The sequence below is a fragment of the Nothobranchius furzeri genome, chromosome 2 (genome assembly GCF_043380555.1).
Source record: "Nothobranchius furzeri strain GRZ-AD chromosome 2, NfurGRZ-RIMD1, whole genome shotgun sequence".
Classification (NCBI taxonomy): domain Eukaryota; kingdom Metazoa; phylum Chordata; class Actinopteri; order Cyprinodontiformes; family Nothobranchiidae; genus Nothobranchius; species Nothobranchius furzeri.
The window spans coordinates 92,124,979-92,140,505 of record NC_091742.1 but is presented as its reverse complement, the minus strand read 5'-3'; the positions used below and the strand labels follow the sequence as shown (position 1 = coordinate 92,140,505).

The window sequence follows — 15,527 nt, the reverse complement described above, 5'->3', positions numbered from 1 at the left end:
ACGGGGCCGCACATTTAGTAACTTTTCTTAAAAGTTAAGACGCCGGAAGGCAGTACGTTTCTTTATTCTGAAAATCTCGGGAGCTTCTCGCCATTTCCGCGTACGATTTCCTGTCTTTCCTTCCCCAAAAATGTCGAACTTTACCCGTTTCAGAGGCGTCGCGCGTAGAAAATAGAACCAGCGCGTAAAGGCCGCGACATGCTGCTCCTGAGAGGCGGCCGACTCGCGCTGCTGACGGCTCCAGTGGAAAAGGTTCTGTTGACCACAGCGGTTCCTATCAGCAGCTATGACGTGCTGCTGACGGCTCCGGTGGAAAGCAGGGGTTACTTGAACACAAAAATACTGCTTGCTTGCAATCATTCAGGTTTGTACTGCCCCCTATTGCCAGGGAAAGTACACACCGTCACTTTAAATTTGTCCACAGAGCTCACAACCAGATGGTTTCAATCCTGTGTGGACTCTCATGTGATTGTTTAAACTTGACTTTTTGGTAAATCGATTTCCACAGAGCTTGCAAGCAAACTGTTTTTCTTCTGTGTGGATTTTCATGTGACTGTTTATATTTGACTTACGGGTAAATCTTTTTCCACAGAGCCCACAGGCAAAAGGTTTATGTCCTGTGTGGACTCTCATGTGATTGTTTAAAGTTGACTTTTGGGTAAATCTTTTTCCACAGAGCTCACAGGTAAAAGGTTTCTGTCCTGTGTGGACTCTCATGTGATCGTTTAATGCTGACTTTTGGGTAAATCGATTTCCACAGAGCTCGCAAGCAAACAGTTTTTCTTCTGTGTGGATTCTCATGTGTCTGTTTAAACCTGACTTTTTGGTAAATCTTTTTCTACAGAGCTCACAGGCAAAATGTTTATGTCCTGTGTGGACTCTCATGTGATAGTTTAAAGTCGACTTTTCGATAAATCGATTTCCACAGAGCTCACAGGCAAAAGGTTTATGTCCTGTGTGGACTCTCGTGTGATTGTTTAAAGTCGACTTTTCGGTAAATCGATTTCCACAGAGCTCACAGGCAAAAGGTTTCTTTCCTGTGTGGACTCTCACGTGACGGTTGAAATTTGACTTACGGGTAAATCTTTTTCCACAGAGCCCACAGGCAAAAGGTTTCTGTCCTGTGTGGACTCTCATGTGATCGTTTAATGTTGAATTTTGGGTAAATCTTTTTCTACAGAGCTCACATGCAAAAGGTTTCTGTCCTGTGTGGACTCTCTGGTGTCTGTTAAAACTTGATTTTGTACCAAATATTTTTCCACAGTCACCACAACTAAATGATTTTAGTTCTTTCTGGACTTCCCTATATGAGTCTACAGGTTGCTTAAGTCCAACAGATTTTTTATTAACCAAAGAGCTGGAAGACCTGATTGCTGAATGACTGGTTACTCTCATGTGTTTCTGGAGAGACTGCTTGTCATGAAATCGTTCACCGCACTCAAGACAGCTAAAAGATATGTTGACTGTCTTAACATCTGACTCAGAAGACCTTTTCTCATTCCAGTCATGGCCTTCATCTCCAGTTTCAGACCCAGAGTCTGACATCCCAGAGTCTGGATTCATATAATCATCTCCACTAACTTCAGTCTCTGAAGAATCAGATGTTTGTTCATGAGGGTTCAGATCTGGGTTCCTGCTAGTTCCTGCTCCTCCACCAGTTTCTGCTGTCATCTGGTCAGATGAGCTGCTGGTTGGAACATATTTGTCTTCTATTTGCTGCTGATGAAGCTGTGAAACCAGAGGTTTCTCTTCATCATCCTCACTCTTTATAGAAACAGCACTGAACTGAAACCAGGCAGAATCAGTCTCCTCCTTCAAACAGAGATGTTCTCCCTTAAGACTGGTCCAGAGTTCCTCCTTTTCCTCCTTTATGTGGAGGTGTTCTGGGTCCTGCTGGTACACACCCGCACTCTGTTCTTCAGGATCTTCTTTAACCTGCACCATCTGTTGAACATCTGTAGGAAACAGAAACACATAACGTGAAATACCGACTGCTGTAACTTTAAATTCACACATATGAGAGTTGTGTTATTGCAGGGGTCTCCAAAATGTTGGTTGCAGGCTACCGGTAACTCTTGAAAGTCGCTGGCCTGGAAGCAGCCAGTGAGCTGCCCAGCCTGACTTGTAATTAACAAGGGACGGATTTCTAATTTGATGGCAAGCCTTCCCCAGTTCTCGTAATATCTAATGTAAAATCAGCATTTTGTGGAAGTAAAATAAAATCTGATTATTGCACAAATCTTTCAGCAAATGTGTTCTACTGGAAATATGTGGAATTGATTAATTGCTCAGGTTGCAGCGCGGATCCCCGTTTCTGATATCAGCGGCTGCAGGTGCTTCTAAAGACGAGGTGATGTCGGTCATACAGACCTGGTTTCAGAAAAACATCCTCAATAAAATATTGTGGGCAACTGTAAAGTCCTCTGTGCGTAAATATGTCGTTAAAGCAAATTAAATGCCCTTCGCTTAATAACACAATTAACAGGCTTCCAAAGTCTGGACATCTCCTGTGATTTAGTTTCAAAAAATTTCCCTCAACAGTTTCAGCTGATTGTCCCGTTTAGGAATAAAACACGATTTTTAAATCTCTCTCTCTCTCTTGCTCATCCGTCAGACCCGCTGATCCAAAGGCAGGGAAAAAGGTTAAACCTCCAACCCTGCTTTAATGTTGTCAACAATAAATGCAGCAAAGCATTTATTGTTGACAGGTTAATCGTTCACAGAAAGTAGATTTGTTATTCATTATCTGAAAGTATCTGATTAGTTAATAAACAAAATATTTTGTTTAGATTGATTTTAAGAATCTCGCCATCTTCCTTGTACTTTTTTATAATATTGATGTATTGAAATACAGAGAAATCAACTAACATAAGCACATTGACACATGGACTTGAACACATCGTATGGCGGCAGCTCTTCTGTACTTTCATTAAGTAGCTCATGAGCCCAAAAAGGTTGGAGACGCCTGGATTTATGGGCTCGACACACGGGAGGCGACAAACGACCGCGAACAGTGAAATTTGTTGCTGTCGCTTTTATTACCTGACACACAGGAAGCGACCCGCGGCAGCGGCAAAGCCGTCGACGCGTGTTCCATGGCGAAATCGATTCTTCCGTTGTTTTGATTGGCTGTTTCAGGTTGGAGGGAATTAAGGTTATTTATCGGTTCAGAGTAAAAAAGCGGTAGATGTGATGTTTCACAAGGTGCTGCTAGAGCTGTGTGAAATCTCCCTTTTGATTTTACTACATAAAAAAACCCGAGAATGGGTTCATCCCATACTAAAAACCAGAGAAAGAAACGGAGAATACCATCATTTAATGAGGGACCTCAAGGACGACCCTGATAAATTCCGGACCTACTTTCGCCTCAGCCCAGAGCTATTTGCCCATCTTCTCACCCTAGTAACCCCAAAGATAGAGAAGATTCACACAAACATGAGAGAACCAATAAGCCCAGAAGAACGACTTGCTATCTGTCTAAGGTAAGTTAATATGATAAACAATAATTATATTTTCATGTACACTCACCTAAAGGATTATTAGGAACATCTGTTCAATATTAGTATGGTGTTCCAAATAATCCTTTAGGTGAGTGTACCATGACACTGTGTAAAGTAGTCATTTGTAATGTTCATAATGTATCACAACATATAGAAAGTAGAAAAGTTTTTTTTAAAACTCACAGCACTCGACTTGAACGAAACGAGGTAGGCTACAACAAAGAAAATTATAGTATATAATCTGCAGTGCCTAAAATGTGCTTTGCTGCAATATATTAAATTAAAATTAAATAACAATTGACTGCCCTCTGGGTCTGTATTAAAGAACAAATATACACAGACTATGCTGTGTGTAGAACAGGTGAACTACAAAAAAATAAACTTGTAGAAATGTCACTCCTCTCCAAATTCAAATTTTGTGGAGCACTTTCATGATCTCCACCTTGGCCACAGATTTTCTAGCTCCTGTCAGACGCCTGAATATTGGCAAAAGGCTCTGAAGGTACAGTTCATCCTCATCACCCTGCTTCAGCTGGGCTTGAATGTTGTCGAACCTGTTGAGGATGGTTGCTTCTAATCTGTCAGCAGGCCGCTTTCGTTTTCCATGAGCTGACTGGTGTGTTTTGTTGAATTGAAGATGGTTGCTGGAATGACTGGTCAAGTGAGGATGGACTACTGGTGTCACTGACCATATCAGGGTTGTGTGAAAAAACACTAGAGCAATCTTCATCCTCTGGTGCTGGTTCCAGGGTCAATATGATCTCCTCTTCTTGCTGGAGGTCATCTGCTGTTAGGTTTCCACTTGTGACTCGTTCTTTGAGGAGTGGCTCCAGGAAGGACATGATCTGATAGTACTTCCAAGTCTTCTGCCCGCCAGCAGCTGAACCACTCTTTTTCTTTCAGAGATTTGCGGACTCGCATGTATATGTCTCTTAGATATTTCCACCGCTTTTTGGCCTCCTCACCTGCAAAACCAGAATAAAAATGCATAATCTTATCAATACAGTGATCCCTCGTTTATCGCGGTAGATGCGTTCCAGACCCGGCCGCGATAGGTGAAAATCCGCAAAGTAGGGACACCATATTTACAGTACAGTACTATATTGAATTATCGTATGATCAAATTCTCTTTTTGTGGGTAAAACTCAAGAATAAAATTTTTTTACTTTTTTTTTAATAGTTTTATTACAAAAAGTGCATTTTATGATGAAATTGATGAAAAAAAACAGGAATTTCTTGATATTTCGCATAGAAAAATACCGCAAATCGGCGAATTTCCCTTGAATAAGGCTCCAAAGGAAAAATCTGCGAAGTCGTGAATCCGCGATAAACGAACCGTTAAGTAGCGAGGGATCACTGTATTTTACTTTAAAATTGAAGTAAAAGTCTGATATAATGTTACTAATACAAAAAATTTTAATAACCATTTAACAAACACTAATGTCATTTTTCCTTTTTCAGATTTCTTGCAACCGGGGACTCCTCCACTGTTGGTTTCAACTACCATGTGGGGCACTCAACAGTTTGTCTCAAAGGCCATTTGGGATGTGCTGCAGCCTGAATACAAGCCAGAGCCAACAATGGAAGATTGGAACGCCATTGAAGAGGGTTTCAGAGAAAGATGGAACTTTCCAAACTGTATAGGTGCTCTTGATGGAAAGCATGTTGTGTTGCAAGCGCCTCCATCTTCTGGCTCTAAATATTACAACTACAAAGGCAGCCACTCTATTGTCCTTCTAGCTGTGGTAGATGCTCATTATATGTTTAGAGTTATTGATGCGGGTGGTTATGGGAGAAACAGTGATGGGGGCATACTGTCAGAGTCTCCCCTGGGGAAACACTTAAAGGCTGGGACACTGAGCATACCTGAAGACACCACACTACAAGGCTCAGAGCACCTGGGTCCAATGCCACACGTACTGGTGGCAGATGAAGCATTCTCCCTTCAACGCCACATTATGACACCATATCCAGGTAAAAATCTAGAGAGAAACAACAGATGCTACAACTACCGCCTGTCTCGTGCCAGAAGAATAGTAGAAAATGCATTTGGCATCCTTTCTACACAGTGGCGTGTGTATCGACGTGTTCTGGGTATCTGCCCAAAGAAAGCCGACCGTATTGTGAAGGCCACCTGTGTTCTTCAAAACTACATGCGGAAAAATGGTGAGGTTGACAGAGCTATACCTCAAGCATCACTCACTGACAACATGACAACAAATGATGGTTTGCAGCCCATCCCTCACACTGGATCCAACAACTCAAGCAGAGAGACTTATAAAATAAGAGACAAATTCTGTGATTACTTCTCCTCACCTGGCAGCATGACATTGTTTGAAATTTTGATGACCACATGCCCTCTTTTCTCAGAACATTTCCACTTTTCTTTCTGATCATTTTTTTACGCATCCAGGGAGCATTTATTTTTCACAAAATTCAGAAATAAGACTTTAAATATGTTGAAAGCAAAGTTTTCTTTAACTAAATGGAGTACAGTTGGAAGTGTTTCCGTCCTGGGCCAAGAGCCCTCTTTTTTGAAAGTAAAAATATGATCATCCTAATAAAATGTAAAAGAAATGTTTCACAACCAATAAAGCAATCCAATAAATTAGTAGAATTTTTTTTAAAAACGCTAGAAAAACAATTATTGATAATATTTTTTGTCTCCCAAAAAGAATGACATTTTAAATTATTAGATTGTACATGCATAAACGTGTTTTGTTAGGTTTGCTATTGCACTAGATAAACTTACAAAAACCTTTAGCGTTCGTAAAGTACACTTACCTGATGTGTTAATTCTGGCACCAACAAGTTCCCATGCCGCGGCCTTTTTGTGAATATCTCTATATTCTTTCGTAGAGATATTGTAAAGTTCGGGGAAGTCCGTCACAGCAACAATCAGCTTCTCCTCCATGTTTGCTCGGAGGTGTACGGAGCATCCCGCCCGCTCATTGGTCAGTGAATGAAACCTCCGTTGATTGGTCCTCGTCTGAGCGACAGCAATGAAAAGTTGAAAATGTTTCAACTTTCTGGGATCGCGTCGCTGGGTCGTCCATGCACGACACGTGCACGAGCGCAAAATTTCACACGCACGTTTTTCGCGTTTCGCTTAGTAGGAGGGAGACTCGCGATTATCGCTTTGTCGCGCATGTCTCATTGAAAATGAATGGAGGAGAGGCGATGTTGCCTCCCGTGTGTCGAGCCCATAATGCTTTAAGTTGGTGAAATCAAAAATGACTCAAATTACAGGAAATCTCTTTTGAATTGAGAGACTTTTTCTTGGGAGGTGAATAAAAAATGTAGGCTTACTAGTTCCAGACCAACAAAAGCCCGTGTTACTCAGGTTATGTTACTGACAATTATACTGAAAAGTCAGACAACTGCTAAAGAGTGAATCAAAAACATCTGTAGAAAAACAACTGTAGCTCAGAGTGCTCTTAAAGTTGCAATTTGACTTGCTCTCATGTTTCCATAAGACCACCACCCACTCGACTAGGACATTAAATTCACTGAGCTGCATGCTGACTTAGCGACTGCACTCTGGAGTCACATGTGGAGGCTGCAGTAAGCATTTTGTTTTTGTCTTTAGCGCTGCAGATCATTTGTTGCAGCACGGAAATGCTGAATAGTTTCACAACTTTTAAATCAAAAAGATAATCAGTCCATCGCCATTCTCCTTCCCAGCACCTCCGTCCTGCTGACTCCAGCCTCCTTTCCCCTTTCAAAACAAAACATGGCACCATGGGGGATGGAGCCTTTGCAGCCGCTGCCCCCACACTTTGGAATTCTCTCCCACTAAACATCAGGAATGCCATCTCTCTTTCTACTTTTAAGTCACTGCTTAAAACCCACTTCTTTAAACTGGCCTTCTCTTAAAGATCAACCCAGCATCCCCCAGTCTGTTTACTACTTCTTCCTCCGGCTCTTGGAGGGTGCAGACGCTTTACTTCTCCTCTCCTCCATATCTTATCCTCAAGGCCTTTGTCTGTCTGTGTGTGCTGGGTGCACGGCTGCTTCTGTATTTTTTCTGGAAACTGGAATTCACTAAAATGGATCTCGTCAGTTGGTCACTCAACGCGGTCGATAAAATTTTTTCAACGATGAGAACGGGAGAAGGGGCTCCCGGATGCCCTTCCGGGACAGACCAGCTGTCTGTGGAGGACTCTGAAGACGTGTGGATATTCGTGGTGTTGGTGTCGGGTTTCCTGCTGATCAGCATTGGAGGCTACCTGGCTTACCGGAAAATTAATGAGCTGTCGAGGAATACTGGCCGGATCCCGGAGCTCAGAGATGGTTTGCACCGCGCTGTGAATTCACAGACTCGCATAATTGTCGAGATGAATCATAAGCTTGGGACTTTGGCCGAGATTCATTCATTGGCACAAAGATGGATGCCATCAAGGCGAGAGTGGACGAATCAGCACGGATTGGGATAATTTAATGTCCATTATTGGGATTTTGAGAGGTTGAGGACCAACAAACTGTAAGACAGAGAGGAAATTATCTCTGTCTGGCCCCAAAACAATTTCTAATCGGAATCTGGCGCCCTTGAGCCAGCAAGGCTACAACGAAAACTCCCCCCTCAGAAGATATGTGGAATGTGCCGTCGCTATGGCAACTCAACTCTGTCTCCTATCCCAGCCTGGGCGGGACGGCCGCTGAAACATTCCAGGGTCACTGCAACCCTCCAACCCTCAATGCTCCTCCCCCTATCCACACTGAGGTGACATGCACTGCTTATCGTGGCTGCAGGAACTGAAGTGGTAGAGTCCCAACCCACCACCCCACCTAGTGGACACTTATGTTGTGTTGTCTGTTGCATATCTGTTTGAGGTGGGTTTTTTTTTTTTTTTTTGCAGAGCAAAGCTGCCCTCCCTATGGAGGGTAAAGGTTGGTTTATGCTTGACGCGCATCCGCGAGGGCCGCACGTCTCCGCGCGGCGAAATTGCGTCATTTTAACAACCACGCCCCTCCACCGTGCCTCCGCACGGCTCAAAATTTCCGCACCGCACACCTAGGAAATTTTCTAACCACGCGGACGGTTGGACGCGGAAAAAAATGGCGGACTGGCAAGAACTAGTATGGCAGAGGTTCGTAAATACAGACATTTGTATCAGAGATCACCGTGATCAACATGTTAATAATTCTTGGAGAGAAATAGCTCGCACTGTCGGAAAAGACGAGCACGCTGTTAAAAATGCTGGAATGCCATGATGTAAACAACAGTAATTTTTACTTCTACTATGGTGTAGTGTTGGATGCATGCCATAGAGCTCCATGCTGCCCCGTTCAGTTTGGGAGAATATTGGCTCACCGCAGAGACAAGCCGCATGAACCATAAACGCTGCAAGTTGTGAAGCGCGTTCCATCCACGAGCCGCATCACCAAGCGGAAAGTGAATGCGTCAAGCATAAACCAAGCTTAACTCTGAAGGGCTTTTTTCCCCCCTCCACCTGAACCAATCCTCATGTAACCCTCTTATCTCTATTAAGGTAGCGCGACTCATGGTTGCAAATGACCACAGTCACCAATTCTTGTCATGTGTCTTGCCCATGTATGTCTGATCTCTGAATTGTGTGTACTGAAACTCTAATTTCCCTTTGGGATTAATAAAGTATCTTTGATTTGATGTTTCATTTTGTTTTATTATCTGTTTATTACTTTTTTTGTGAAGCCTCTTTGAGTGATCTAAAAAGCGCTATATAATAAGTTTGATGTATTATTATTATTATTATCAAGGCCGGATTAACCATTTGGAGCGACGGTGGCACAGGAGTTAAGTCCTCGCCCCGTAATCGGAAGGTTGCAGGTTCGAGCCCCGCTCAGTCTGTCGCTGTGTCCTTGGGCAACATTTAACCCATGTTGCCTGGTGGTGGTCGGAGGGACTGGTGGCGCCAGTGCTCGGTAGCCTCGCCTCTGTCAGTGCGCCCCAGAGCAGCTGTGGCTACATAGTAGCTCATCCCCACCAGGGTGTGGATGTGTGTGTGAATGGGTGAATGACTGATTGTGTTGTAAAGCGCCTTGGGGGGTTCCAGGACTCTAGAAGGCGCTGTATCAAATACAGGCCATTTAAGATACTGTATCTGTAATCTCCCACTTAATATTAAACTAGGGTGACTATACATCCTGTTTTCCCCGGACATGTCCACTTTTCACTCTCTGTCTGGGGCATCCGGACTGGGAGTTCTTGTATTGACGAAAATGTCCGGCTTTTCATCCAGGAGCAGGGATGGGGGAGCTGTATATCCTACACATCAAGGGGAGCCGGAAAAAAGTTTTCTACCTACAGTGGGGCAAAAAAGTATTTAGTCAGTCACCGATTGTGCAAGTTCTCCCACTTAAAATGATGACAGAGGTCAGTAATTTACATCATAGGTACACTTCAACTGTGAGAGACAGAATGTGAAAAATAATCCATGAATTCACTTGGCAGGATTTTTAAAGAATTTATTTGTAAATCAGGGTGGAAAATAAGTATTTGGTCACTTCAAACAAGGAAAATCTCTGGCTCTCACAGACCTGTAACATCTTCTTTAAGAAGCTTTTCTGTCCTCCACTCGTTACCTTTATTAATGGCCCCTGTTTGAACACATTATCTGTATAAAAGACACCTGTCCACAGCCTCAAACAGTCAGACTCCAAACTCCACTATGGCCAAGACCAAAGAGCTTTCGAAGGACACCAGGAAAAGAATTGTAGACCTGCACCAGACTGGGAAGAGTGAATCTACAATAGGCAAGCAGGTTGGTGTGAAAAAATCAACTGTGGGAGCAATTATCAGAAAATGGAAGACATACAAGACCACTGATAATCTCCCTCGATCTGGGGCTCCACTCAAGATCTCATTCCGTGGGGTCAAAATGATCATGAGAACGGTGAGCAAGAATCCCAGAACCACACGGGGGGACCTGGTGAATGACCTGCAGAGATCTGGGACCACAATAACAAAGGTCACCATCAGTAACACACTATAACGGCAGGGAATCAAATCCTGCAGTGCCAGACGTGTTCCGCTGCTGAAGCCAGTGCATGTCCAGGCCCATCTGAAGTTTGCCAGAGAGCACATGGATGATACAGCAGAGGATTGGGAGAATGTCATGTGGTCAGATGAAACCAAGGTAGAACTTTTTGGTATGAACTCAACTCGTCGTGTTTGGAGGAAGAAGAATACTGAGTTGCATCCCAAGAACACCATACCTACTGTGAAGCAAGGGGATGGGAACAACATGCTTTGGGGCTGTTTTTCTGCTAAGGGGACAGGACGACTGATCCGTGTTAAGGACAGAATGAATGGGGCCATGTATCCTGAGATTTTGAGCCAAAACCTCCTTCCATCAGTGAGAGCTTTGAAGATGAAACGTGGCTGGGTCTTCCAACACGACAATGATCCCAAACACACCGCCCGGGCAACAAAGGAGTGGCTCCGTAAGAAGCATTTGAAAGTCCTGGAGTGGCCTAGCCAGTCTCCAGACCTAAACCCCATAGAAAATCTGTGGAGGGAGTTGAAAGTCCGTGTTGCTCGGCGACAGCCCCAAAACATCACTGCTCTCGAGAAGATCTGCATGGAGGAATGGGCCAAAATACCAGCTACTGTGTGTGCAGACCTGGTAAAGACCTATAGTAATTGTTTGACCTCTGTTATTGCCAACAAAGGTTATGTTACAAAGTATTGAGTTGAATTTTTGTTATTGACCAAATACTTATTTTCCACCCTGATTTACAAATAAATTCTTTAAAAATCCTGCCATGTGAATTCATGGATTTTTTTCACATTCTGTCTCTCACAGTTGAAGTGTACCTATGATGAAAATTACTGACCTCTGTCATCATTTTAAGCGGGAGAACTTGCACAATCGGTGACTGACTAAATACTTTTTTGCCCCACTGTATATTACATCATTTATGGACTCTTTTGAGCAGAGAGCACATACAGCGATGATCGTTGGTGTGCAGAGCTCCAGGCTGCTGCGTCCAGCGCACGGTCCATTCTCAAAGTGGCGCAACCAAAAAACTATAATTAGCACACGATCGTTCGTGTCCGCACTTGTTCTCTATTTTCTGTCTTATTTGTGCCTGAAGCGCTCTGCTACTGCGGAGCTCATCACCTGTGCTGCGCGGTGCTGCGGTGGTTTCACCTCACTGACGCAGCAACGAAACACGCTCTCCGTTTTGCGGTCAGGAGATCCCTTTGATCTGCTCAAAAGTAACTGATGAGGTGAAAAAGTAAGAATCCAGGCAGCAGTTTTTCTGGAGAATTAAGAGGAGATGCAGGAAGATGAGAGACAGACAGGACAGGAAAATAGTTAAATAAAAACAAGAAAACAAAACAAAAAGTAAAATGTAGGTAGATTTAAGGTCTTAAGGTAACACCCTTAAGACTGTGGAGATGGTCGTGGATTTTAGGAAGCTTCCCACAGTGCTGCCCCCCCCCCCTCACAATATCCAACAGCCCAGTGTCAATGGTGGACTCATTCAAGTTCTTGGGAACTATTATTTCCAGGGATCTGAAGTGGAAAACAAACATCAACTCCATCATCAAAAAGGCTCAGCAGAGGATGTATTTCTTACGGCAACTAAGGAAGTACGGCCTACCACAAGAGCTGCTGATCATCTTCTACACTGCTGCAGTCGAATCCATACTTTGCTCATCCATCACTGTCTGGTTTGGGTCAGCCACAAAAATGGACAAATGCAGACTACAGCGTATTATTAAAACCAGCAGGAAAAATCATTGGTGCCCAGCTGCCCTCTGTCCAGGAACTGTACATCAGCAGGACCAGGAAAAAGGCAGTGAATATTGTCCAGGATGCCACACATCCTGCATCTACTCTCTTCCATCTCCTCCCATCTGGCAGACGCTATAGATCGCTGTACACAAAAACTACCAGACACAAGAACAGTTTCTTTCCTTCAGCCATTTCTCTCCTGAATCTGTAGATTCTTTTACCGTCCTTTTACTATAGTTTTTAATACTTAATCAGTATGCTTATGGATATGTGTGTGTGTGTGTGTGTGTGTGTGTGTGTGTGTATGTATATATGTATATATGTGTGGGTGTAAATGAACATGTGTGTGGGTATACATGTTCTTATGTGTTTTTAGGTATTTTTTTTCTCATTTATTGTGGTTGTTGTATGTTTTAGAGAGCGAACATCTACCGAAGACAAATTCCTTGTAAATGTAATTTTACTTGGCCAATAAATCTGAAACCTGAAATCTGAATTTATCTCCAACTACACGTTTTTACCTGTATAAAACAATAAGTTACACACATGTAATATTTATACATCTGATACAATTCAGATCACCTTCAAAACTCAGTCACACACCCAGGGCCGTTTCAAGACATTTTGGGGGCCAAGGCAAAAATTACCCCCCCCCCCCCGCCAACACACACACACACCCCAACACCACCACCGCAATCCCCCACCACCCCAAAACTGGGCTCCCCAGAAGCCTCTGTGTAATCCATACCCTCTCCAGGAGTGTTAGTTATAAAGTGTTTATAAAAGCCCCTCAGACATTACTGACATGTTCTAATATTATCAGATGAAAAACTAAATTATCAGACATGCTGTCTCATCTGCTTCTTTTCTAAACTTGCAAAAAGTAACAAAATCATTTGAAAGCCACTATTTGTGGATTCTCTGAAAGTTTCCGTGGAGTGTGTGACAACTTATTTTTTCATTGATCCTATCGTCTAATCTCACAGCTGAAACAAGCATCCTTAATAATCTGTGCACAGGAAGCTTACCGATGCTGTAGTAAAACAAAAGTTATAATTTCTTGTTAATAAAACCTTGTTGCAGCACTAAAGCAGAAAAATGAGATTTTGCAGTAAATATGCTAAATATTTACATATGAATTGTTTTAGAGCCCTTTATTGGCAGAATCTGATATTAATTTAGTTCTTACAAAAAATGGGTCCCAACATGGTTTGTGTGGCGTTGCCATAGTGTGACGTCATAGGCACAGATCCCCTGTCCTCTTGTTTGGAAATGGAAATATGATCACCCTGTATTAAACAAACTGTCCACCCGGGCTTTTGCGCTGCACAGAGACGCTTCGCTGCCTATGACTGAACGTCAGTTGAGAGTCAGTCTCATGCAGACTGACCAATGAAGAGAGGGCCTCAAGTTAAGACCCTCTCCTCATTGGTCAGTCCACAGGAGGTGGGTCAAAGGTTACCCTGAGCGGGTTACGTGATGTCAGGCATTCAAGTATTGAGTATATTTACTACATATTACAGTAAAATATTCTGTATGTGACCATATTATGGTGATCCTTGGGTCGTGATGATGGGGCCCTTGAATATTGTTGCCCAGGGCACAACAAAGTGTTAATCTGGCCATGATTATTATTATTATTATTATTATCATTTACAACCGCAGAAGGCAAAGTGTGTCCCCACTCCCTGTTCAGCTATTTTCCTGCACCAGATCTGGCTTTTACAGATGTTTCTCACCTGTGTGAATAACACATCTGTCTAAGAGAAAAACCACTTCTCCAACTCATTTACTTATTTACATATCTGAAAGGTGGCAGCCCTACCTGTGTCCATGCTGTCCAGGTCCAGGTGGTGAAGAACACACGATGAATCAGTCCCAGCTGATGGATGATCCTGAAGTGGTAGCAGGTTTTCTTTAGCCGTGTTTAGCTAACAGCTGCAATAGAAACAAAGCAGGAGAGCTGATTAAGATGCTGCTTCAGAACAACGCAGGAGATTAAAGATCCAACGCTTTGGTTCTGGCCAAAGGAACAGCAGCAGATCCAGAGGGCAGGAAGTCTAGAGAAAAGCTTTTCTCACCCACAACCTGATTCTGGAGCTCCGATTGTCACGAAGACCGCAGAATATCTTCTCTGGTTCTGGAAAGAACTCCACCAAGTTGTTGAGGAGGAGAAGAAAGTTTCCACAGCCTGGTGAGAAGATTTCTGCAGCAGCAGCAGTTAGTCGCTTTAGCTGATCAACTCTCCCAGAGACTGAAGTGAAGACATTTTTACTGCAGAGCCTCAAATATTCTCCTCACACACCAGAACAACAACAAGCTAGCTCTGCTAGCAGCTTCCGGTTTCTGCTTCTTCTGGTGGTCGGTGACCAGCGTAAAGGTGCACTACCGCCACCTGCTGGAACAGAATAAAACACCTGTGTGTTCAGAATGGGACTAATAAACACATATACTGTAGGTTGTGATGACTTCCCCAAACAATTACTTAAAGTAAACAAAAATAAACAATCAATGATGAACAGGGGTCTGCTTCTAGATCTGCAGAAAAGGGACACACAACGATACAGCAGGAGCACAACGTGGACACATCTAACCTGGACTAGCAGAATTCCCACTAACAGAAGAAGAAAGTATCATTTCTATAGCGCCTCTCAAGATAAAAATCACGAGGCGCTTCACAAAAACAAACAAAAAAAAGTAAAAATATAAAAAAGCATATAGAAAATGTTTAAAAATATATTTAAAATGAGCAACAAATGAGCAATTGTGATTTAAAAGAAAAAATGTTAAGAAAGAGAGAGTGAGTAGGAAAGAGGGAAATCCGTGGATCCTGAGGAAGGTGGAATAGGTGGGGAGAGCAGAATAAAGAGAGAGTGGTGAAGAAGGTCATACAAAAGCCAGCTTGACCAAGTGAGTCTTCAGCTGCTTTTTAAAGGAGACCACTGAGTCCACTGATCTCAGGCTCAGGGGGAGAGAGTTCCAGAGTCTGGGGGTCACAGGAGCAAATGATCTGTCACCTTTGGTCTTTAGCCTGGTGCTGCACAACCAGTAAGCTTTGATCACTGGACCTCAGGGACCTGCTGGGGGTGTAGGGACTGAGAAGATCACCAATGTTAAGTTAAAGTTAAAGTCCCATCAGTTGTCACACACACTGGTGTGTGTGCAAAATTTGTTCTCCGCATTTGACCCATCCCCTGGGGGAGCGGTGAGCTGCAGACACAGCCGCGCTCAGGAACCATTTGGTGGTTTAACCCCCCAATCCAACCCATTAATGCTGAGTGTCAAGCAGGGAGGCATTGGG

At 43.3% G+C, this 15,527-nt stretch overlaps 1 protein-coding gene across 1 annotated transcript; it reads right to left on the bottom strand.

Moving 5' to 3' along the window:
• Positions 1-356: 356 nt before the first annotated feature.
• LOC129154822 (gastrula zinc finger protein XlCGF26.1-like) lies at positions 357-14,564 on the bottom strand. The gene is made up of 3 exons (XM_054735053.2): positions 14,308-14,564; positions 14,052-14,164; positions 357-1,955 (listed from the first exon to the last, which is right to left on the bottom strand). Exons 2-3 carry the CDS (start codon positions 14,059-14,061, stop codon positions 409-411), a joined length of 1,557 nt encoding a protein of 518 aa, XP_054591028.2. The 5' UTR covers positions 14,062-14,164; positions 14,308-14,564; the 3' UTR covers positions 357-408.
• Positions 14,565-15,527: the final 963 nt, after the last annotated feature.